A 21,314-nucleotide genomic window follows, 5' to 3' on the forward strand; every position below is an offset into this window, starting at 1 on the left:
ACAGCATGGCTTTTTGCCAAGTGGTGCCATGTCTGCACCCGGGATCTGAACCAGTGAACCCTGGGCGGCCGAGAGGCAGAACGTGTGAACTTAACCACTGCGCCACTGGCCCAGCTCCAACATACCAACTCTTACGAGATTCAGCAAAAGTGGTTGTAAGAGGGAAATTCATAGCAATACAGGCTCACCTCAACAAACAGGAAAAATCTTAAATAAGTAATCTTAAACTACATCTAACAGAACTGGAAAAAGAAGAACAAAGAAAGCCCAAAGTCAGCACAAGGACAGCCATCATAAAAATTAGAACAGAAATAAATGAAATAGAGACCAAAAAAACAATAGAAAGGTTCAATGAAACTAAGAGCTGATTCTTTGAGAAGATAAACAAAACTGACAAACTCTTAGCCAGACTTACTGAGAAGAAAAGAGAGAAGGCTAAATAAATGAAATTAGAAATGAGAAGAGGAGAAATTACAATGGATACCACAGAAATACAAAGGATTATAAGAGAATAACATGAAAAACTATATGCCAACGAACTGGACAATCTAGAAGAAATGGATAACTTCTTAGACTCATACAACCTCCCAAAACTGAATCAAGAAGAAATAGAGAATCTGAATAGACCAATCACAAGTAAAGAGATTGAAACAGTAATAAAAAAACTCCCAAAAAATAAAAGTCCAGGACCAGACGGCTTCTCTGGAGAATTCCCCCAAACATTCAAAGAAGATTTAGTACCTATCCCTCTCAAACTATTCCAAAAAGATGAAGAAGATGGGACGCTTCCTAACTCATTCTACAAGGCCAAAATCACCCTCATCTCAAAGCTAGATAAGGACAAAGAAGGAAAATTACAGGCCAATATCGCTGATGAACATAGATGCAAAAATCCTCAACAAAATATTGGAGAAGCAAATACAGCAATACATTAAAAGGATCATACACCATGATTAAGTGTGATTTGTACCAGGGACACAGGGATGGGTCAACACCTGCAAATCAATCAATGTCATAGACCACATTAACAAAATGAGGAATAAAAACTGCATGATTAGCTCAATAGATGCAGAGAAAGCATTTGACAAGATCCAACATCTATTTATGATAGACTCTCAATAAAATGGGTATAGAAGGAAAGTACCTCAACATAATAACAGCCATATATGAAAAACCCACAGCCAACATCATACTCAATGGGGAAAAACTGAAAGCCATCCCTCTGAGAACACGAACAAGACAAGGGTGCACACTCTTAACACTCTTATTCAACATAGTACTGGAGGTTTTGGCCAGAGCAATTAGGGAAGAAAAAGAAATAAAAGGTATTCACATTGGTGAGGAAGAAGTGAAACTCTTGCTGTTTGCAAATGACATGATTCTATACATAGAAAAGCCCTAAAGAATCTATCGGAAAACTATTAGAAATAATCAACATCTACAGGAAAGTTGCAGGGTACAAAATCAACTTACAAAAATCAGTTACACTTCTATACTCTAATAACGAACTAACAGAGAACTCGAGAATACAATCCTATTTACAATCCCAACAAAAAGAATAAAATATCTAGGAATAAATTTAACCAAGGAAGTGAAATACTTATACAATGAAAACTATAAGACATTATTGAAAGAAATCGATGATGACATAAAGAAATGGAAAGATAGTCCATGCACATGGACTGGAAGAATAAACATAGTTAAAATGTCTATATTACATAAAGCAATCTACAGAATCAATGCGATCCCAATCAGAATCTCAATTACATTCTTCGTGGAAATATAACAGAGAATCCTAAAATTCATATGGGGCAACAAAAGACCCTGAACAGCTAAAGCAATCCTGAGAAAAAAGAACAAAGCTGGAGGCATCACAATCTCGGACTTCAAAATACACTGCAAATCTATAGTAATCAAAACAGCAAGGTACTGGCACAAAAACAGACACACAGATCAATGGAATAGAATTGAAAGCCTAGAAGTAAAACCACACATTTATGGACAGCTAATCTTTGACAAAGGAGCCAAGAACACACAATGGAGAAAGGAAACTCTCTTCAATAAAAGGTGTTGGGAAAACTGGACAACCACATGCAAAAGAATGAAAGTAGACCATTATCTTACACTATATACAAAAATTAACTCAAAATGGATTAAAGATTTGAAGGTAAGACGTGAAACCATAAAACTCCTAGAAGAAAATATAGGCAGCATGCTCTTTGACATCGGTTTTAGAAGCATCTTTTTGAATACCATGTCTACTCAGGCAAGGGACACAAAAGAAAAAATAACCAACGGGACTACATCTGACTAAAAAGCTTCTGCAAGGCAAAGAAAACCAGGAAAAGAATGAAAAGACAACCCACCAACTGGGAGAAAATACTTTCAAATTATATACCCAACAAGGAGTTAATCTCCCAAATATATAAGGAACTCATACAATTCAACAACAAAAAACCAAACAACCTAATCAAAAAATAGGTAGAGGAGATGAACAGATATTTTTCCAAAGAAGATATACAGATGGCCAATAGGCACATGAAAAGATGTTCAACATCACCAATCACTAGGGAAATGCAAATCAAAAGTACAATGAGATATCACCTTACACCTGTTAGAATGGCCACAATTACCAAGACAAAAAACAACAAATGTTGGAGAGGATGTGGAGAAAACGGTACCCTCATACACTGCTAGTGGGAAGGCAAACTGGTGCAGCTACTATGGAAAACAGTATGGAGATTACTCAAAAAATTAAAATAGTAATACTATATGACCCAGCTATCCTTATTTATCCAAAGAACCTGAAATCAACAATTCAAACAGAATTATGCTCCCCTATGTTCATTGCAGTATTATTCACAATACCCAAGATGTGCAAGCAATCCAAGTGCCCATCAACTGATGAATGCATAAAGCAGATGGAATACTACTCAGTCATAAAAAAGACAAAACCGTCCCAGTTGCAACAACATGGATGGACCCTGAAGGTATTATGCTAAGTCAAGTAAGTCAGACAGAGAAAGACAAACACTGTATGATTTCACTTATATGTGGAAGATAAATTAACATGTGGACAAAGAGAACAGATTAGTGGTTACCAAAGGAAAAGGGGGTTGGGGGGGTGGGCATAAGGGGTAAAGGGGTACGTATATAGTGACTGACAAATAATAATGTACAACTGAAATTTTGCAATGGTATAAACTATTATGACCTCAACAAAATAAGAAAAAAACTCAAAACAAACAAAGAAAAAACCCTGCAACTAAACAGCACAGGCCTGTTGCCATTTTGCAACCTCAGGCTGCACACTGGAATCACCTTGGAGGTTGAGAAGGAATGCCAGCTTAGGGACAGTGAGAGGTCAGTCTGATCTCAGCAAGTGGTTGTGTGGGAGGGAAGTGCATGATGTGAACAAGGAGGGGAGAGCTGGTGGAATTATAATAACATTGGCCATGTACTGGTTACTGAGCATTTCTCATACTTTACCTAATTCAATCCTTAAAGCAACCCCTTGATGTCAGTCTATTAACTGCACATAAGGCGAGGTGTTAACTTGCCCAAGGATACCCAACGATGTGAGAGTAACTGGGATTTGCACCCAGAACTGAGTGAGGCCGAAGGTTCTTGGCTACCCCATGGGAAGCAGGTATTCTGGGAGGAGGAAAGCACCACGTGTTGGCTTACCCGGCACACGTACTGGCTCTGGGGTCCTGGGGAGAAGGTCTTAGAGCGGATGATGGTGCTCCCTCGAAGAAATGGCCCTGAGGATGGCGTGCCCACCCGCCGGTCCTTGGGCCGCACCACTGTGGGAGATGGGGTTGGGGTCTCCGTGTTGGTCTCTTTGTCCACCTAAAGAAGAAGTCACAGCTTTGAGGCCACTAGTATCCAGAGTCTCAGCCACCCGCTCTGAGACTCGTGAGGCAGACTGTCCAGCTGTTCCCCACTCTTTTCACCTCGCCTTTGGCCCCCACACACAGCTGGGGGCTTCCTTGGGCCCAGCCCTGCCCAGCCAGGATGGCACCCAAGGCCTGAGTGCTGGCTGCCCATTCCTCTCTGACGGCTCTGGTTGGAGCTAGTGGGAGCATATTTAGTCCCCAAAAAAGCTCATGTGAGCAGTAGAGGTCCCTCAAGCACTGATGTCCTGGACTTTACACCCTCAAGCCTCAGGTGCCAGCCACATTTTGACAAAGCCCCACCCAAGGCCTCCATCGCTCCAGTCAAGAACTGCAGATGCGTTCCTGGACTTATGGAGGCAACTAGCAAATCTCGATTGTTTAAACTGGGGGATCAGGTCTTCTACCGTCCTTTCACAGTAGTCACCAGTAAAAGATAACCAAACAAGAACACCTAAATGCAGGACCCTGTTGGCTTCAACAGTCCCTCTGTATAATTTTGAAAAAGGCACCCCTTTTGGCTGGAGAAATAGCAAAAAGATTTCCCCTCGGTGTGGAGCTGTTGGAAGGCAGCCCTGGCTTCTTCCTCAGCCCCCGTTGGCCAGGCACCTTCGAGCAGTGCACAACCTGCAGCTCCACGCTGAGGGGCCCTGCTCAAATACAGTGGAGCACTCTATTTCCAGGAGTCCTGCAGGCGGAAAGAACACAGAGCTCTCTGTGGAGAGTGTGTCCTGTTATATCCGGTAACCGGAGGGTAGCAGGGGAGCAGGAGGCGAGGAGGACTCGACTCGACTCCCCCTTCCTACTGCATTTGGGGCAGACCAAAATGAAAAAACGCATTCCTTCGAAACCTCAGAACCATCTGCACGGTTGGTATTATCATGTCCACTTTAGAGATGAGGAAATGAAGGCTTGAGAGGGATGAAGTCATCTGCCTAAGACTACACAGAGAGGGAGTAGCAGAGCCAGGATGCAAACCCAAACCCATGACTGCAAAGCTTGACGTCTGTCCAGAGAAACAGAGGAGCTGCAGAGGGCAGGAGAGGTGAGGGGGCGAGTCAGCCTCTCCTGGTTTACTATCACTGAAAACACCCGGAATATAGGCAGGGACATCTGTCCCCTGACGCTGGTGGATGAGACTCGGCCCTGAGGCTTTTGTGACTGCCCAGGCCCAAGGATTGAGGGCTGTTTTCCCAACACAGCCCCTCTTGTCTCCCCAGCCCTCCCTACCTTTGATGCCGGGCACTCGTCCATATCTGGTGAGGCTTTCTCAGCGAAAACGTCCTCCTCTCCTTCCTCCTCCTCCTCTCCGTCCTCCTCCTCAGCAGCTGCCTCGTTCTCGCTGGCCTCCTCCTCGTACCTCCTGTGATGACAAAGTGCTTTGCTTACCCACCAGAGATCACATTGATCTGCGCACGTGCCTTTAAGTGCTTCCAGCAGAGGGCTTCTAAGCCTTGTCAAGATTGAGGACACATTTTTGGGGGGAAAAAAAAACAAACCAAAAACCAATTTTAGTGAGGTATAATTTACAGACAACAAATGCATTTTTAGCATAGAGTTTGATGAGCTTTGACCAATGTACTACCCTGTGTAACCATTACCACACTCAAGATATAGAATATTCCGTCACCCAAAAGGTTCCCTGTACCCTGTTCCAGTTAATCTCCCGCACTGATCGGCTCTCTGTCACTACGGATTAGATCTGGTTTTTCCAGCATTTCATATAAAAGGAATCAGAGAGTACATGCTTTGGCTTCATTCTCTCAGCATACTGTTTCAGAGATTCATCCATGTTGGTGCATGTATCAACAGTTCACTCCTTTTTACTGCTGAGCAATATTCCATTGGATGGATAGACCAGAGTTTGCTCAGCTATTCATCGGGTGCTGACCACTTGGATCGTTTCCATTTCTTATCAGTTACGAATCACGCCTCTGTGGACATTCACCTGCGAGTCTGTGTAAATACAGGCTTTCATTTCTCTTGGAGATTGTGTTAGTTTACCAGGGCTGCAGTAACACAATACCACAGGCTGGGAGGTTTAAACAACAGAAATTTATTTCTCACAGTTCTGGAGGCTGAAAGTCCAAGACTGAGGAGTGGGCAGAGCCGGTTTCCTCTGAGGCCTTTCCCTGGGGCTTGTAGACGGCTTCCTTCTCCCCGTGTCCTCACAGGGCCCTCCCTGTGTGTGTGCCTCCCTAGTGTGTCTGTGTGTCTACACTTCCTCTTCTTACGAGGATACCAGTCATCCTGGATTAGGGCCCACCTTAGATTTAATGGCCTCACGTTAACTTAATCATCTCTTTAAAGGCCCTATGTCTAAACACAGTCACATTCTGAGGTCCTGGGGCTAGGGGCTCAACATGTGGATTTTGCTGGGGATACAATTCAGACTATAAAGATACATACCTACGAGGAGAATTCCTGGGTCATAGGGTAAGTATGAAATTTATCCTTTAAAAAACTGGCAAACTGGTTTCCAAGGTGGTTATGCCATTTTACACTCCCACCGGCAATGTTGTGAGAATTCCAGTTCCTCATCTATACTTGTATTGGGAGTCTTTAAATGCAGTCATTCTACTGGGTGTGTACTCCCATCTCATTGTGGTTTTAATCTGAACTTTTGTGTTGAGAATCTTTCCATGAATTTATTGACCATTCATATATTTTCTTTTGCAAAGTGTGTTAGAATCTTTAGCCTACTTAAAAATTGGGTTGTCTTTTTATTATTGAGTTATAAGAGTTCATTATCTATTCTGGATATGAATCCTTTGCAAACATTTTCTCCAAGTCTGTGGCTTGCCTTTTCATTTTCTAAATGGTGTCTTCCAAACAGAAGCTTTTGATTGTGATAGAGTCCAATTTATCAATTTTTTTCTTTTATGGTTGGTGCTTTTTATGTTCTACCTAGGAAATCTTTGCCTATCCCAAGTTGCAAACAATTTCTCTTATATTTTCTCTCAGGTTTTTATAGTTTCAGCTTTTGTGTTTAGCTCTATGATCCATTTCAGATTAATTTTTGCACATGATGCTCAAAGTTTATTTTTTTATATGGATATCAAGTGGTGTTCCATTACTATTTGTTGAAGAGACTTTACTTTTGGTAATATTCTTTTTTTCCTTTTTTTGGTGAGGAATTTTGATCTTGAGCTGACATCTGTTGCCAATCTTCCTCTTTTTGCCTGAGGAAGATTGTCACTGAGCTAACAGCTGTGCCAATCTTCCTCTATGTTGTATGTGGGATGCTGCCACAGCATGGCTGGATGAGTGGTGTGTAGGTCTGTGCCTGGATCCGAACCCATGAACCCTGGGCTGCCAAAGCAGAGAGCACAAACTTAACCACCATGCCACTGGGCTGGCCCCTGGTAACATTCTTCATAATTACCCTTTCCCCTCGGACTCTAGGGTTGCAAGTATTTGGTATGACAAACGGACTGCATTTGTTAATTAGAAATTTATCTCTATTCCCATCTTTACTTCTCAAAGACATACATAACCGCCAGCTTCTGATCAGCATGAGTGTTAGCTGGCTCATTGAGACTGTGGCTAAACATAAAGTCTCCCTTAGGATTTTCCCAATAGGGAGAGTAGATCTTAGATCCCCAGCCCCGTGATTAAACCCCCCTGCACTCAGATGGGGTCCAGTGCTAGGGAGGGGTTTTGCTCTCCCTCCTTTGCTCCCGCAGCCTCTCTGTCTACTCATAAACGAGCCAGTAAACATGGGAACATGCAAGGAGCACCTCTGCAAGAATTCTGAAGACGCCACGTGAACCAGCATTTACTGAGGGCCTAATAAGCTCCATGGGCTATGCAAAGGTCATACAACACCGAAAGCAATTACTGCCTCCATTTCACAGATTCAAAAGCTGAGGATCAGACAGCTGACAAGCCTTGTCCAGTGTCACAGGCTGCTAAGTGGGGGAGCCAGCTTTCCAACCCAATTTTGTCCAACTAAGTGCTCAACCACTATGGAAGTCTCTTCTTTTTGACTGTGAAATCTAAATACTTTTATAAAGGAAAAAAACCCTTCAATTGTAAAGAGGAAAAATCATCAGAACAGGCAACATCTTTCCACCCTTTGGAGTGGCAAAAAACACAAAAATATCTGATAACGTCAAGTGCTGGTGAAGGTATGGGAAATAGGCATATCCCTGCAGGCAGTATAAATCAGAGCAGCCAATTTACACTCTAAAGTCAATTCAGCAGAATCTGCTAAAATAAAAAATGTACGTATTCTTGGTCAAGTACTATAGCAGTTAGAGTATATTCAGCATTGGAGAGGGTGTAGGTTTAGGGGTACCCTTAGTCACTGCTGGTGGGAGCATTTACTAGTACTTCTTGTTTGAGAATTATTTTGCAATGTCTATCAGAGTATACAACACCATGCCCTGGGACCCAGCAATGCCACTTCTCAAGATCTGCCCTAGACAAATACACATAAGTTCCCAAGGAGGCAAATACGAGGATTTTCACTCCAGCATTGTTTGAGATTATATTCTCCTATATTTTCTAATACTCTTGGAGTTTTGTTTTGTACGTAGATCTTAAAAAAAAAAAAAAATTCAGTCCTCTGATTACATGCACAAAAGAAACCTAAACAAATAAAAGGAGGGAGTAACAATGGCACCCTGGGCCTTGGGTGCTGAGGGAGAAGAAGTGTACATTAGAACAGAGGGCCAGTCTGTTGGAGACCTCCACACATGACTCCAGAGCTGAGCAGGCACAGCAAAGCTAGTTAACATTCCAGGACCAAAAGAAGCCTCTAGTCTAGCGGGAGGGGGCTGTAGATGGATTTACCCCAGCACAGCAGCTCCGGGATTCCCAGCCCTCTTTGTAAGTCAGTGTCTAAGGAAGTTTGAATGGCAAGGGGTGGGGAGAGAGGGGGCCACAAAGGGAGAGAGGACAGAAGACGGTTGCTAGGAGACGGCGTGAAAAGTCTCAACACAAGCTTGGAATTTGGCGGAAACCACTGATCTTGTGCCAGGGTTTTGGAAGACAGGTCTGGGGCCTATTTCCGGCATCAGACCTTTGCCTGTGCAAACCACAGCCCAGCCCAGCCCAGCAGTGTGCCAGAGAGAGGGAAAGAACAGGAGAAACGGAGTGAGGGTGAAGGAGGGAGACAATGGGAGAAAGAGAGGGAGGGAGGGAAAGAACGAGAGAGAAAGAAAACTTGAGACAATTTAGAGAGAATCCTACAACAAAGGAACATACAAAACTTCAGGAAGCTCGTCGTACTCTTTATCACGTGGAGAAATAGTAAAGGAGAAGAGCACAAGAGGGATCTGCCGTGGGCCAAATCTAGCCCACTGCCTGTTTTGGACAGTCCAAGCTAGGAATGGTTTTTTTATTTTTAAACGGCTGAAAAAAAATTAAAAGGAGAATGGTATTCTGTGACGTGCAAATTATGTGAAGTTCAAATTTCAGTGTCCATCAATGAAGTTTCAGTGGCAGAGACACGGTGGTTGGTGTGCGTGTTGTCTATGGCCGCTTCCACACTACAATAGCAGAGCTGAGTCGATGCAACAGAATCCGTATGGCCCACAAAGCAGGCATCCTTCACTATCTGGCCATTTCCAGAAAACATCTGCTGAACCCTGGAGTAAATATCATGAAAGCACTCCTTTTGAGACCAAATATGCAGTTTGGGGCTGTCACAGAATAATATGGAAGTTGCTGAGTGCTTCCTTTGGGTCAAGTCTGTGTTCAGCGTTTACCATGCATAATTTCATTGAGTCTATATGATGTAGTGGCTATTTTTTAAGTCCGTATTTCACAGAGGGGCAACCAGAGGTTTAGAGCCGTGGTTCTCAGCCCAGGCTGCACATTGGAATCACCCAAGGAGCTTTTAAAACCCACTGACGCTCTGGCCTCATCCAGACCTAGGCTCCCACGGGAAGCTGGCTGAGTGAGACTCCGCATCCATTTTTATCCAAATTCAAAGTGCATGCATTTAAGCCCAATTATACCTCCTTCCAAATGGCAAGATTCACAAGCTGTAGTCATTTCCCAGACGGGAGTTGCGCTCTCCCTTTTCAGCTGGTAGTTAGCAATGTTCCTTCTCGTTTTCCTAATAATAATTTCTGCTTTCTACTAAGTGTCTACTACGAGCTTTGCACTTTCTCTTCATTAGTGGCTTTTCCTTCAGTCCTTTCTGAATAACATACACAGCCGGTGCGATGTCCCCATCTTCCAGCTCAGGATCAGACGAGGTCAGAACGACTTGCCTGAAAGAGGCTGTCCTTGAGGTGGAGGGCGGTGACAGGGATGAAGCATGGGGTGGTGTGGCTTCCGGAGAGCTGGCAATGCTCTGCTTCTTGACTTGGGTAGTTTGGTTTCTGAAGATTCACTGAGCTGTACGCTTGCGTGAACTTTTCTGTATCCATGTTATACTTCAATCATAAGTTAAAAAATGCTTTGCTTAAGGTCACACAGAAAGGATGAAGCTAGGATTTGAACCCTGGTCTACATGACTGTTTCCTAAAGTATGTGAGGGGATCTTTCTGTCAGGGTTCAAGCGACTGAGAACACCGGATGGCACATGAGAAAGTCACCCGTTTCGATCTCCTCAGACCTTCTGGTAACATCGCGGAGCCTCTCTTTGGCAGGAGCACATCTTGAATGCTGCTGAATCACTGACTAACCTTCCTTTTTAGCAAGGGGAGAGAAGACCTCAGGCTTAGAAGCTTAGCAAGCAATAGATCTACCTAGACATTAGTACTCTGGTTTGATTTTCACTACATTTAATTTTCCACAGTTACCTTCTGAGGCAGAATTGGCTCATGGCCTACCCAACATCCTTTCTCACTTTCCTCCTCAGTTACAGAACCCTGATTTTTGTACCAACTAACAGATCTCATTTCCTAGCCTCCCTTGTCATTAGGTAGGCCAAATAGCTGAGCTCGGCCAATGAGAAGCAAGTAGAAATTGCTGAGTGGGTCTTTCAGGAATGCTCCTTGGTTAAAAGGCACATAGGCACACTCTTTTGTCTTTCCTCTTTCCTCATGCCTACCTGATGGCTGGTGTCTCAGCAGCCATTTTGGGCTAGAAAGTAGCCTCAATGATTGAGGTCACACAGTAAGGACAGTAAAGCAGAATGAAAGCAGCCGCCTGGGTTCCCAGAAGCACCATGGAGCTGACAGACGAGCCTTGGATGGCATTCTCTCGTTCTTCTTTTTAAGTAACAAAGAAACAAACTTCTATCTTATTTAAGCCTATTAGTTTGCTCTCCATTCCCAGCAGTCAAATGTAATTACTTATTGAGGAATCCTCAATTTATGGCAAATTATACTAACTTTCCACTTACAGTAATATAAAGCTTCTTATAAAAATTTTTTTTAACCAAAATAAGTGTAAGTGCCTCAAGACAAATACGGATAGTAGATGTGAGCCAGCATGAGTGGTGCAGGGAAGGCGAAATAACAAACTGGGAAGGGACTTTGGGGATGACAGTGTCAGGCTATATACTGCTTTCCTGCCTGAAAAGAACCCATGAGGAGAGAGGTTCTCAGTTTTACCAAAGGAACACCTCTCTTGGTTGCCCTGGTGTTTGGGGATCTCATCCCTGGGCCCAGGTCTAAGCCAGGTCAGTTCCTGAGGCCCAAGGGAACCCTCACTTACCAGCTGTCTTCCAGGGTCTGTGTGCTACTCCTTCCCTCCTGCCTCTTCTCCAGCTCCACTGCTGTCTGTTCCAGCAGAGCAGACACGGCATCCTGCAGAGACAAAGGCTGAGGGGTTCGTCTGTGCACCAGGCATGGCCCCACCTGGCAGGAATCAGCACTTCTTAGAGTATGACCCTCCCAGTGAACTGGGGGTAAACTGAAGACCAGAGCGGGGAAGCATCTCGCCCCAAGGTTACTTATAAATTGGAAATACAGTCCTTAGTTCTTCTGACTGGCGGTTCTTCTGAGAATAACCCCTGTATGCATCAACAGCATTTTGGAAGACAGCCAGGTTTAGCAGTGGAGGAAGACAGAATTACAGGTCTTTGGCTGTAAGGAGATCACAGCGTAGTCAGGGACACCATGACATGAACCAGCAATAATAAAACAATGTGAGGACTATGACAGAGCAGTATTGGGTATTCAGGAACAGATGAGTGGCAGCAAAGCCAGCTTGGGAGGCTGCATTCAGGGAAGGCTTCCTGGAGGAAGAACGTCTATATTGAATGATGTCTACAGTGAGGAAGCCTGGGTGACTTGAGGAAATTATTTAACCTCTCCGAGACTCAGTCTAACAACTACTACAAAGGGTTGTTATGAAGATGCATTGACAATATACATAAAAAAGGTGCTTGGTAGTCAGTAAATGGGAGCTAATAGTAAAGCAAAAACTGATCTTGTAGTTTTCTGAGCACACATTTAATTTGCAAATACTCTTGGTAGTGTGGGCCAGAGGATGGATAATTCCTGAAATTTTCTTTTGGAGAAGGATAGAGGGAACTAAAATCAGTTGAAGGCCCCGGATATGCCAGGCACTGTGACAGATGGCTTACGTGTGGCATCTTATTTAATCTTTACAACCATCCTAATGGGTAGAGATTATGATTATCCCCTTGAGAAACGGAAATGAGGAAACTATGTTCCTAAGGTTGATGTTACTTACCCAAGAACATGCTCTAGAAAGTAGAGGAGTCTGTTTTCAATACCTATGCCACCTCACTGTCACCTTTTTGGAGGGAGGGAGACCTGGGTTTGAGACCTAGCTTTGTTGCTTATTGGACATATGTCCTTAGGTAATCTTTCTGACCTTGGTAAATTGCACTTAATAAACAGGACCGTGCCTGACACAAAAGGAAGTGCAGGAAATGATGCAAGTGCAGAAAACGATGATGGAGGAGGCGGAGAAGAAAACAGACTTAAATCCTCACCATAGGACCTAGCCCATCCCCTCCACTGAAATTCCGGGCAGGGACAGTCTAAAGTAACCAAGCACTGACAGAGGGAAGAAGCACTTCAGAGAACTACAAGCCAACCTGAGTCCCAAACGCTCTCTAGGAATCCCACTAGGATCCCACATGCTGAGACAGTCTGTGTCCAGGGCAACTTCACTGCTCAGTTGAGTTCTGGCCAGGCTACCTGGCCAGCAGATATGGGCTTTCCAAATACAGGAAACAGTTTAAGGCTATTTTTTTTTTCTGAGGAGAACTAGCCCTGAGCTAACATCTGTGCCAATCTTCCTCTATTTTGTACGTGGGTCACTGCCACAGCATGGCTGATGACTGGTGTAGGTTTGCACCTGGGAACTGAACCTGCGAACCCAGGCCACTGAAGCAGAGCGTGCCAAATAAACCACTGCACCACAAGGCCAGCCCCAGTTTCAGGATATTTTAATACCTTAAAGTGTACTGCACTAAAATGAAAACAATACATATTTTTTAACCAAAAATAAGCCAATGTAAGATTTTTCCAGAAACTTAAAATAATGAAATAGATACCATTTATCAAGCCTATACCCAAGTCCCCAGGTGCTCTTTACATGTACTTCTTCAAAGCCTCATAACAACCTTTTTAGGCTCAGATTAGACATGAAGAAATGGAGGCCCAGAGAGGTGAAAGGATTGACTCCTAAGAAATACCCAGTCTTCTGACTGTCCTTCCCATGACTTCCCCCTGCCTCTTTTATAAAGTTCCACTATGGACCACTATACACATGGGAGGATCTAAATAAAGGTTAATTTTCTACCTTCCACAGGTTTCTCCTTCCTTTTCCATTTCATTGTTAAAAAATTGAGAAGTTAAGGCTTTCATCAAGCAAGTTGTATTAGGTCAAGTAGAGCACAGAAGGAGAGCACAAATGCAGAAGGGCAAGTTGCAGATGGGGGGCTACCCGCCCCTTTGCAGAGGTCTCTCCACCCCTGTCCTCTTCTCCTCTCCCCTCTACTCCGTTTCCTCCACCTCTGATGCCCAGCCACCTCCAGTTCTGGGAGAGGCCTTTCCTTCCCCATCCAGGTGCCGCACATGCAGGGGGATGGTGCAGACCCATGGCCCAGCTCACCGTGCTTTCAGGCCCTGGGGTGGCGGCCGTGGCTCCCACTGGTTTGGGCTCCCTGCTCTGTTTCTTCAAGTATTTGTAGCTCAGGAGGTTGTACCAGCGAGTCGACCTCTCCCCAGACCGGCAGACCTCAGCCAGGCTGATCTGGGCGCCTCCCTGTTGAGGACGGGAAAAGGGAGAGTATTAGCAGGGCCGACAAGGAATTCTGGTGAACTTGGCTCCTGGGGAAAGTATGCAAAACATCACTCCAGGTGAGATGGAAGCTTCCTAGGAGGAAGACAGGGCTAGTCATTAATCATTTCCAGTAACTCACTTATTCACTAGCTTATTCATTCATTGGTTTATTCATTTGCTAAATCTTTATTGAGCACCTATCACATATATATATATATTTTTTTTTTTTTTTTTGAGGAAGATTAGCCCTGAGCTAACTGCTGCCAATCCTCCTCTTTTTGCTGAGGAAGACTGGCTCTGAGCTAACATCTGTGCCCATCTTCCTCTACTTTATATGTGGGATGCCTACCACAGCATGGTTTGACAAGTGGCACCATGTCCGAGGCCAGGATCCGAACCAGCGAACCCTGGGCTGCCGAAGCAGAGCATGCGAACTTAACTGCTGTACCACAGAGCCGGCCCCCACATATTTTTAATATGATAAAAAACACATAAAATTTAACATCTGTGCCCCCTCCAGTTTTACTGAAATATAATTGACAGGTAACACTGTTAGCTTCAGGTGTACAAGATAATGATTTGATATATGTATACATTGCAAAATGAACACCACATAAGTATAGTTAACATCCATCAGCATAGTTAGAAATTTTTTTTTCTTGTGATGAGAACTTTTAAGATCTACTTTCTTAGCAACTTTCAAATACGCAATACAGTATTATTAACTATAGTCACCATGCTGTTTCAAGAGCTTGTTTTCAATTCTTTTGGATAAATACCCAGTCATGAGATTGCTAGATCATGTGGTATTTCTATTTTTAATTTTTTGAGGAACCTCCATAATGTTTTCCATAGCAGCTGCACCATTTTACAATCCCACTAATGGTGCCACAGGTGTTTCAATTTCTGCACATCCTCCCCAACGCTTATTTTGTTTTTAAAAAAATATTAGCCATCCTAATGAGTGTGAGGTGTTAAGCCATGGTTTTGATTTGCACTTCTCTGATAATTAGTGATACTGAGCATCTTTTCATGTGCTTATTGGCCATGTGTATATCACTTTTGGGGAAATGTCTATGCAAGTCACTTGCCCAGTTTTCCAATTGGGTTGATTTTTGTTGTGGGCACCTATCCTATGTTAATCATATTGAGCACCAGGTTCTGTGTTAGGTTCCAGGGATAAATGATGGTCCTCACCTTCTTGGAGCTAACAGTCTGTCAAGGAACTCAGACACTGAGCAAGCAAGTAAGTAATAAAAAGTGAGGTGAAAAACCACTATCATTTCCCCTCTACCAAATCTGCAAAAGTCTAAAAAACAGACAACACACGGTATTGGTGAGGCTATAGGGAAACAGACACTCTCACCTTGCTGGTGGGGATGTAAAATGGTAGAAACCTTATAGAAGCAATTTGGCAAAATCTAGCAAAAATATGGATGCATTTTACTCTTTGACCAAATGATTCTACTCGTAGGGGTCTATACTACAGGTACATCAACACGAGTATAAAATGTTCCAGGAACAAGGATCTTCATTTTGGCCTTTTTTGTAACAGCAAAAGATTTTGAACACCTCAAAGGTCCAGCAACAGGGGACTGGATGTATAAACGATGACATATCTATACAATGGAGTATTATACAGCTATGTCTAAAAAATGAGGACAATCTCTAGGTACTGATGAAAGAGATCTCCAGGCTATATTGTTAAGGGGAAAAAACACTGCATAGTGCACAACAGAATATTTAGTATGCTACCTTTTGTATTAGAAATGGAGAGGGCACAACCAGAGGCACTCACAACTAGAATACACAACTATGTACTGGGGGGTCTGGGGAAGAAAAAAAACAAAGAGAAGATTGGCAACAGTTGTTAGCTCAGGTGCCAATCTTTAAGGAAAAAAAAGAAATGGAGAGAGGAATAAGACTATATATATTCTCTCTATATATGTATTTTGCACCATATTTAAGGTGCAAGGGGGAATGAACGTGATCATATGTGCAACAATAAATAATACATAGATAAAGAAGAAACTAATCAAACTGATTGCCTATACAGAGTAGGCGGTGGGATTGGAGGGGGGAGCAAGGGGGGAGCAGGATTTGTCTTCAGTAAATCTTCCTATATGGTTTTTCTTTGAATTATGTAAATAGGTTCCTTAAGATGAAAACAAACTACAACAAATTAACCAAACTGAATATAATCTCATGGAGAGAAGATTTATTTCAAGCAACTTAATATTTTTACTGTATTTTTTACCATACATCCTTAGTGGGAAGAACTACAACATAATTTTACTCATTCCTTAGGGGTCTCATTGTTTCGACACGTCCTCTTTTGAAGAGCTCTGACCAGGTTTGGAGTTAGCTCCTTCATTTCCCCAAACACACCAGTGGCTGTGCCCATGGCGGGGTAGAAATACCACAAACCCATTTGCAAAGTGGGCCAGCAGCCAAGCGATGGCTCATGGGAGCACCTGGGACAGGAGGGGACTCTTCAATCCACTTGGGATCTCTGCTTCCAGTTTTCCTTCTATCAGGATCCACCAGAGCATGGCACGGACTATGCCAAGCCACTGTGTGACTACAGGCAATTTCTAGAACAGTTGTGAGCAGGTGAAGAAAACAACCCATGCTGACTCTTCACTTGTTCAGCCCCAGCCTCCTCATCTGGAAGGCAGGGAAACAACTCCTGCCTGCGGAGCTGTTGGGAGGACTAGAGTCAATCCAGGTACTACATGCCCGGCACACTTTATGCCCCGAGAATAAAGGTAAATATACACAAATATGTGTACATCACTCATTTATTCATTTAATAAATATTCTTTGAGCCCTGTGCAGACTCTGGAGCCACAGAAACACATGAGACACAACTCTGTCCCCAAGGGACTTAGAGTTTCCTGGGGAGATAGATGAATACACTGGATTCTACAGTTCAGAACATGCTAGGCCATGATGGAGGAGCAAGAGGGATGAACAGAATCACAGCTTTGGGGTGGAACGCTGCCATCAGATTATTATTAATTCCAACAAGACACACTGTCTGTTTGGGGCTGGCTCATAGGTATGAATATGGTCTACCTTGGTGAACTGGTGCACCGGAGGGCATTTACACTTTCATTCATTCATTCATTCATTCAACACACACACATGTGCCAAGCACTGTTTTGAGTGCTGGGGATACAGCAGCATTTAAAGCAGATAAAAATCCTGCCCTTATGAGCTGACATTCGAGTCTGTGGGAATCAGATAAACAAATCAATAAGTAAACTCTATTTCATGTTTTGTTGAACCTGAGATACCATCAATTATAAAGTGTACTATTATTTCATGCGCCACTAAGGAAAAAAAATAGTTGCCAATTAAACAATGACCTGCCATCTAGTGTAAATTGCACGTTGACTTCAAAGATGATAAAATGTGAAAATAACGTGTACTGTAACATCTATCATATAGTGCAATGTGAGGTGATGGAAAGTGCTGCAGAGAAAAATAATACAGGGAAAGGGGAGAGGAGGGAAAAAGAGAGTGGAGAGGGGGATTTTAAATGGGATGGAATGAAGAGCTCACTGAGAAGGTGCCATTTGGGTTGAGCCCTGATGAGGACAGGGAGCGAGTCTGGCCCATCAGCATCTGGATGGCAAGTGTCAAGGCGGGAGGGGAGTAGCATGCTGGTGTATTCAAGGGGCACAAGGAGTCTGGAGGAAGAGGCTAGGGGAGGAAATCCAAGAGGTAACGAGGGGCAGATCCTGGAGGGCCTTGGACCAGGCAAAGGACCCAGGTGCTGACTCTGGAGAGACAGAAGCCACTGTCAGCTTTTAAGCAGAGGAGCGGCATGCACTGATTTGCAATTTAATAGGGTCACTCTGGCTACTGTGTTGGAAAGAGATGGAGGGAGACCAGGACAGAGGGGGGAGACCCAGCAGGAGATTGGTGCAACAATCTCCAGGGGAGAGAGGAGAGGGGGCCAGGGGCAGTGGTGAGAAGTGGCTGGAGGGTGGGGATCTTTTGAAGGTGCAGCTATCAGGAGTTCCTGAAGGATTGGATGAGGGATGTGGGAGGAAGAGAGGGGTCAAGGATGACCCTGTGGTCTCTGGCCTGGGCAATGGAAGAACAGGGTTGCCGTCAGCTGAGATAATGAAGATGCAGGAGGAAAGATCAGGGGCGTGCTTGTGGACAAGTTCATTTGAGATGTCTACTGGACACGCAAGAGAAGATGTGGACTAGGCAGTGGACACATAATGTAGAGATGAGTGGAGAGGCCCAGGCTGGAGCCATAAATTTGGGATGGTGTTTGAAGCTGGGAGACACGATGAGATCACCAAGGGAGTGAATGTAAACAGAAAAGTGAAGAAGAGCCAGGTCTGAGCCCTGGGGCCCTCTGACATGTGAGGGTCAGGGAAGAGAGGAATCAGCAAAGGAGACAGATGGAGTCAGCAAAGGAGAAAGATGCCAGGAAGAATGCTAGGAGAGTGAGGTGTCTGGGAAGCCAAGTCAGGGCAAAGGATGTCAAGGAAGACGGAGTGAGCAACTGAGCCAAATGCGGCTGACAGGCCGAAAGACATGAGGATGGAGAACTGGCCACGGGATTTTATTTTTTATTTATTTTTTTGAGGAAGATTAGCCCTGAGCTAACTGCTGCCAATCCTTCTCTTTTTGCTGAGGAAGACTGGCCCTGAGCTAACATCCATGCCCATCTTCCTCTACTTTATATGTGGGACACCTACCACAGCATGGCTTTTGCCAAGTGGTGCCACGTCCGCATCCGGGATCTGAACCAGCGGACCCCAGGCCGCTGAAGCGGAACGTGTGCACTTAACCGCTGCGCCACCGGGCCGGCCCCCAAGGCCACTGGATTTAGCAAGAAGGAGGTCAGTGATGACCTCGATGAGCCCATTTCTGGTGGAATGATGAGGGCAAAGCCCATGTGGATTGGGTTACAGAGAGAACGTGAACACCTCTTTCATGTTTTGCTGCCAAGAAAGGGAAAGAAACAATGTAGTAGCTGGAGGTAGAAATGCGGTAAAAACTTTTTTTTAAGAATGAGAGAAACAAGAGCATATCGGTATATTGACAGGCCAGATCCAGCGCAGGAGGGAAAACCGTAGAGGAGAGGGCAGGAGAGTAACTGTTGGCATAATGTCCTTGAGAGCGGATGGCCTTAGACAGGAGTAGGCAAGCCACATCCTCAGGGGCAGGAGAAATGGCAGAACCCACGAGAACAGCTGGACGTGCTGTGGGAGCGCTCTTCTGGTTGCCTCAATTCTCTCATGGAGCACAAAGCAAGGGCCTCAGTGGAGGGAGAAGGTAGGAGAAGAGCCGCTGGAGGTTTGAGGAGAGGGGAGAAGGCAAGACTTAGCCGTTGAGACAACTGGGAGAACAAATGGTCCAGGGAGAGGCAGTATTAATGCTGGGCAGCAGCAGGGCTCCTGGGAGGTTAGTGACCACGATTTTAAAGGGAGACCATGCAGCGTGTCTCTCCAGCTGCACGGGTGGAAAGGAGGCAGAGATTGCACTTTGACAGGGCTGGGGTTTTGCCAAGTGGGGACGGCAAAGTGAGAAAAGGGTGGGGGAGCTGTTGCAATGGTAACTTCAGGACATGAGTGAGACCCGGGAAGTGGGCTGCCTTAACAGAACCCTCACTGAGTGGCACTGAGCTTAGCACTCGGGGACTGGGCAACCAGGGCCCAGCCAGAAAGCCTGTGACTCCTGTTATGCCATGCAAAAGAATCTGGTAGAACTGTTGCCTGTGATATTGCAGAAGGCAGGCCATGGGACACGAGAGACACTCACAGGAACAGGAACCCCCCGAGAGGCACAATAGTACAATGGCTATGCGTAAGGAAGCAGGAATCTCTGTTTAAATCCAGGCTTCTCCACCTACTTGCTGGATGATCCGGGCAGGTTACTTAGCCTTTTTGGGCCTTGATCTCCTAGCTGTCAAATAGAGATAATCCTAACGCTGCTTCTGTTGTGAGGATTAAATGAGAGAGTGTCGGCAAAGTTCTTAGCCCAGTACTAGACACACAGACACTGCTCAGGACGGGTACTATTCTTGTTGCCCGGCTGATTAAATGGCTCAAAACAGGCTGGGGATTCCACAACCCAGCAGTGCAGGGAGACTCCGAGTGGGATCAGACAGCCCTTTCTCCTTGTGTCTCACTGCCTCGCCCCCTCCAGCCACCAAAACTCGACAGCAAGACACTCCACGTCCGCAAAGGATACGAGAAAGCAGCTTTCCCATTGGCCACAGATGGAGACAAGCTATGATGGGATGAGCGCTTTGGCTGCTGCCATGGCAACCAGCAATGGCCAGACTTCAATTAGAAAGGAGGAATAAAAGGCACCCAATTAGGAGAAAAAAACCGGACTGAGTCTCTTCTGGTTTAGGAATGCCCAGGGCCAAGGCAACGCTTCACCAGAGGAGCCTGGGGTTGGAAAAGCTTTCTGCTCTGTTGTTCAGCATCCACCCCCCTAGACCCTCAGTCACCATTCCCACCTGTGGGCTCCAGGAGCACTGTGCTGGCACTGAGGCTACACCAAGGTCTGACATGAGTGGGCTTCAGGGTGGACCTGCCTGCGTTCCAACACCGCACCTGCCAACTATCTGACTGTATGACCTTGGGAAGTTCTTTCCTTCTTTGTGCCTTGGTTTCCTCACAGGGACAACAGTACCTATTTTATAAGACTATAGAGGATCAGTAGAGATAAGACATGTAAGGAGCTTAGGTCAGTGCCCAACACACAAATTGCATCCATTCGTCACTAGCTATTGCATTATTGTCAGTAATGATAACAACAACATCCATGGCAATGATGCTCTAGTGTGCCCCAGCTGAGGAGGAAAGGCATGGGAACTGGTATCCAGCACAGACACTTTGTTGCTTTACATCCTTGTTATGGGGCCCAGCAGCATCAGCATCACCTGGGAGCTTGTCAGAAATGCAGATTCTTGGGCTCCACCCCAGGCCTACTGAATGAGAACCTGCACTTTAACCAAAGCCCTGGGTAACTTGTATGCGTGCAAAGGTTCAAGAAGCACTGCTTTAGCATCTCACTTAACCTTCAGAGGTGGGCTGTGTGAGCTGGATTTTACACATAAGGAAATTGGGCCCAAGAATTGAAGAGTCTTAGGCAACACACAGGGAAGGCTGGTGACAGCCTCAGGCCCAAGGGATGTGGCCCCACAATTCCGCAGCAGAGAAGGGTTTTATAGCACGAGCAGATCTGAGTCAAGCTTGGAGAGCAAGGAGGTTT

General features: G+C 44.9%; 1 protein-coding gene across 3 annotated transcripts in view; it reads right to left on the reverse strand.

Moving 5' to 3' along the window:
- Positions 1-21,314, reverse strand: part of WWC1 (WW and C2 domain containing 1) — a 156,837-nt gene that overhangs the window by 13,659 nt on the left and 121,864 nt on the right. For all 3 annotated transcript variants that reach the window (XM_070569059.1, XM_070569061.1, XM_070569060.1), the window contains exons 16-19: positions 13,890-14,042; positions 11,514-11,605; positions 5,127-5,259; positions 3,688-3,852 (exon numbers count right to left, since the gene is read on the reverse strand). In XM_070569059.1, the coding sequence (XP_070425160.1) occupies positions 3,688-3,852; positions 5,127-5,259; positions 11,514-11,605; positions 13,890-14,042 (543 nt within the window). The remainder of the gene's footprint in view (positions 1-3,687; positions 3,853-5,126; positions 5,260-11,513; positions 11,606-13,889; positions 14,043-21,314) is intronic.

Source organism: Equus przewalskii, chromosome 13, assembly GCF_037783145.1.
Source record: "Equus przewalskii isolate Varuska chromosome 13, EquPr2, whole genome shotgun sequence".
NCBI classification, from domain to species: domain Eukaryota; kingdom Metazoa; phylum Chordata; class Mammalia; order Perissodactyla; family Equidae; genus Equus; species Equus przewalskii.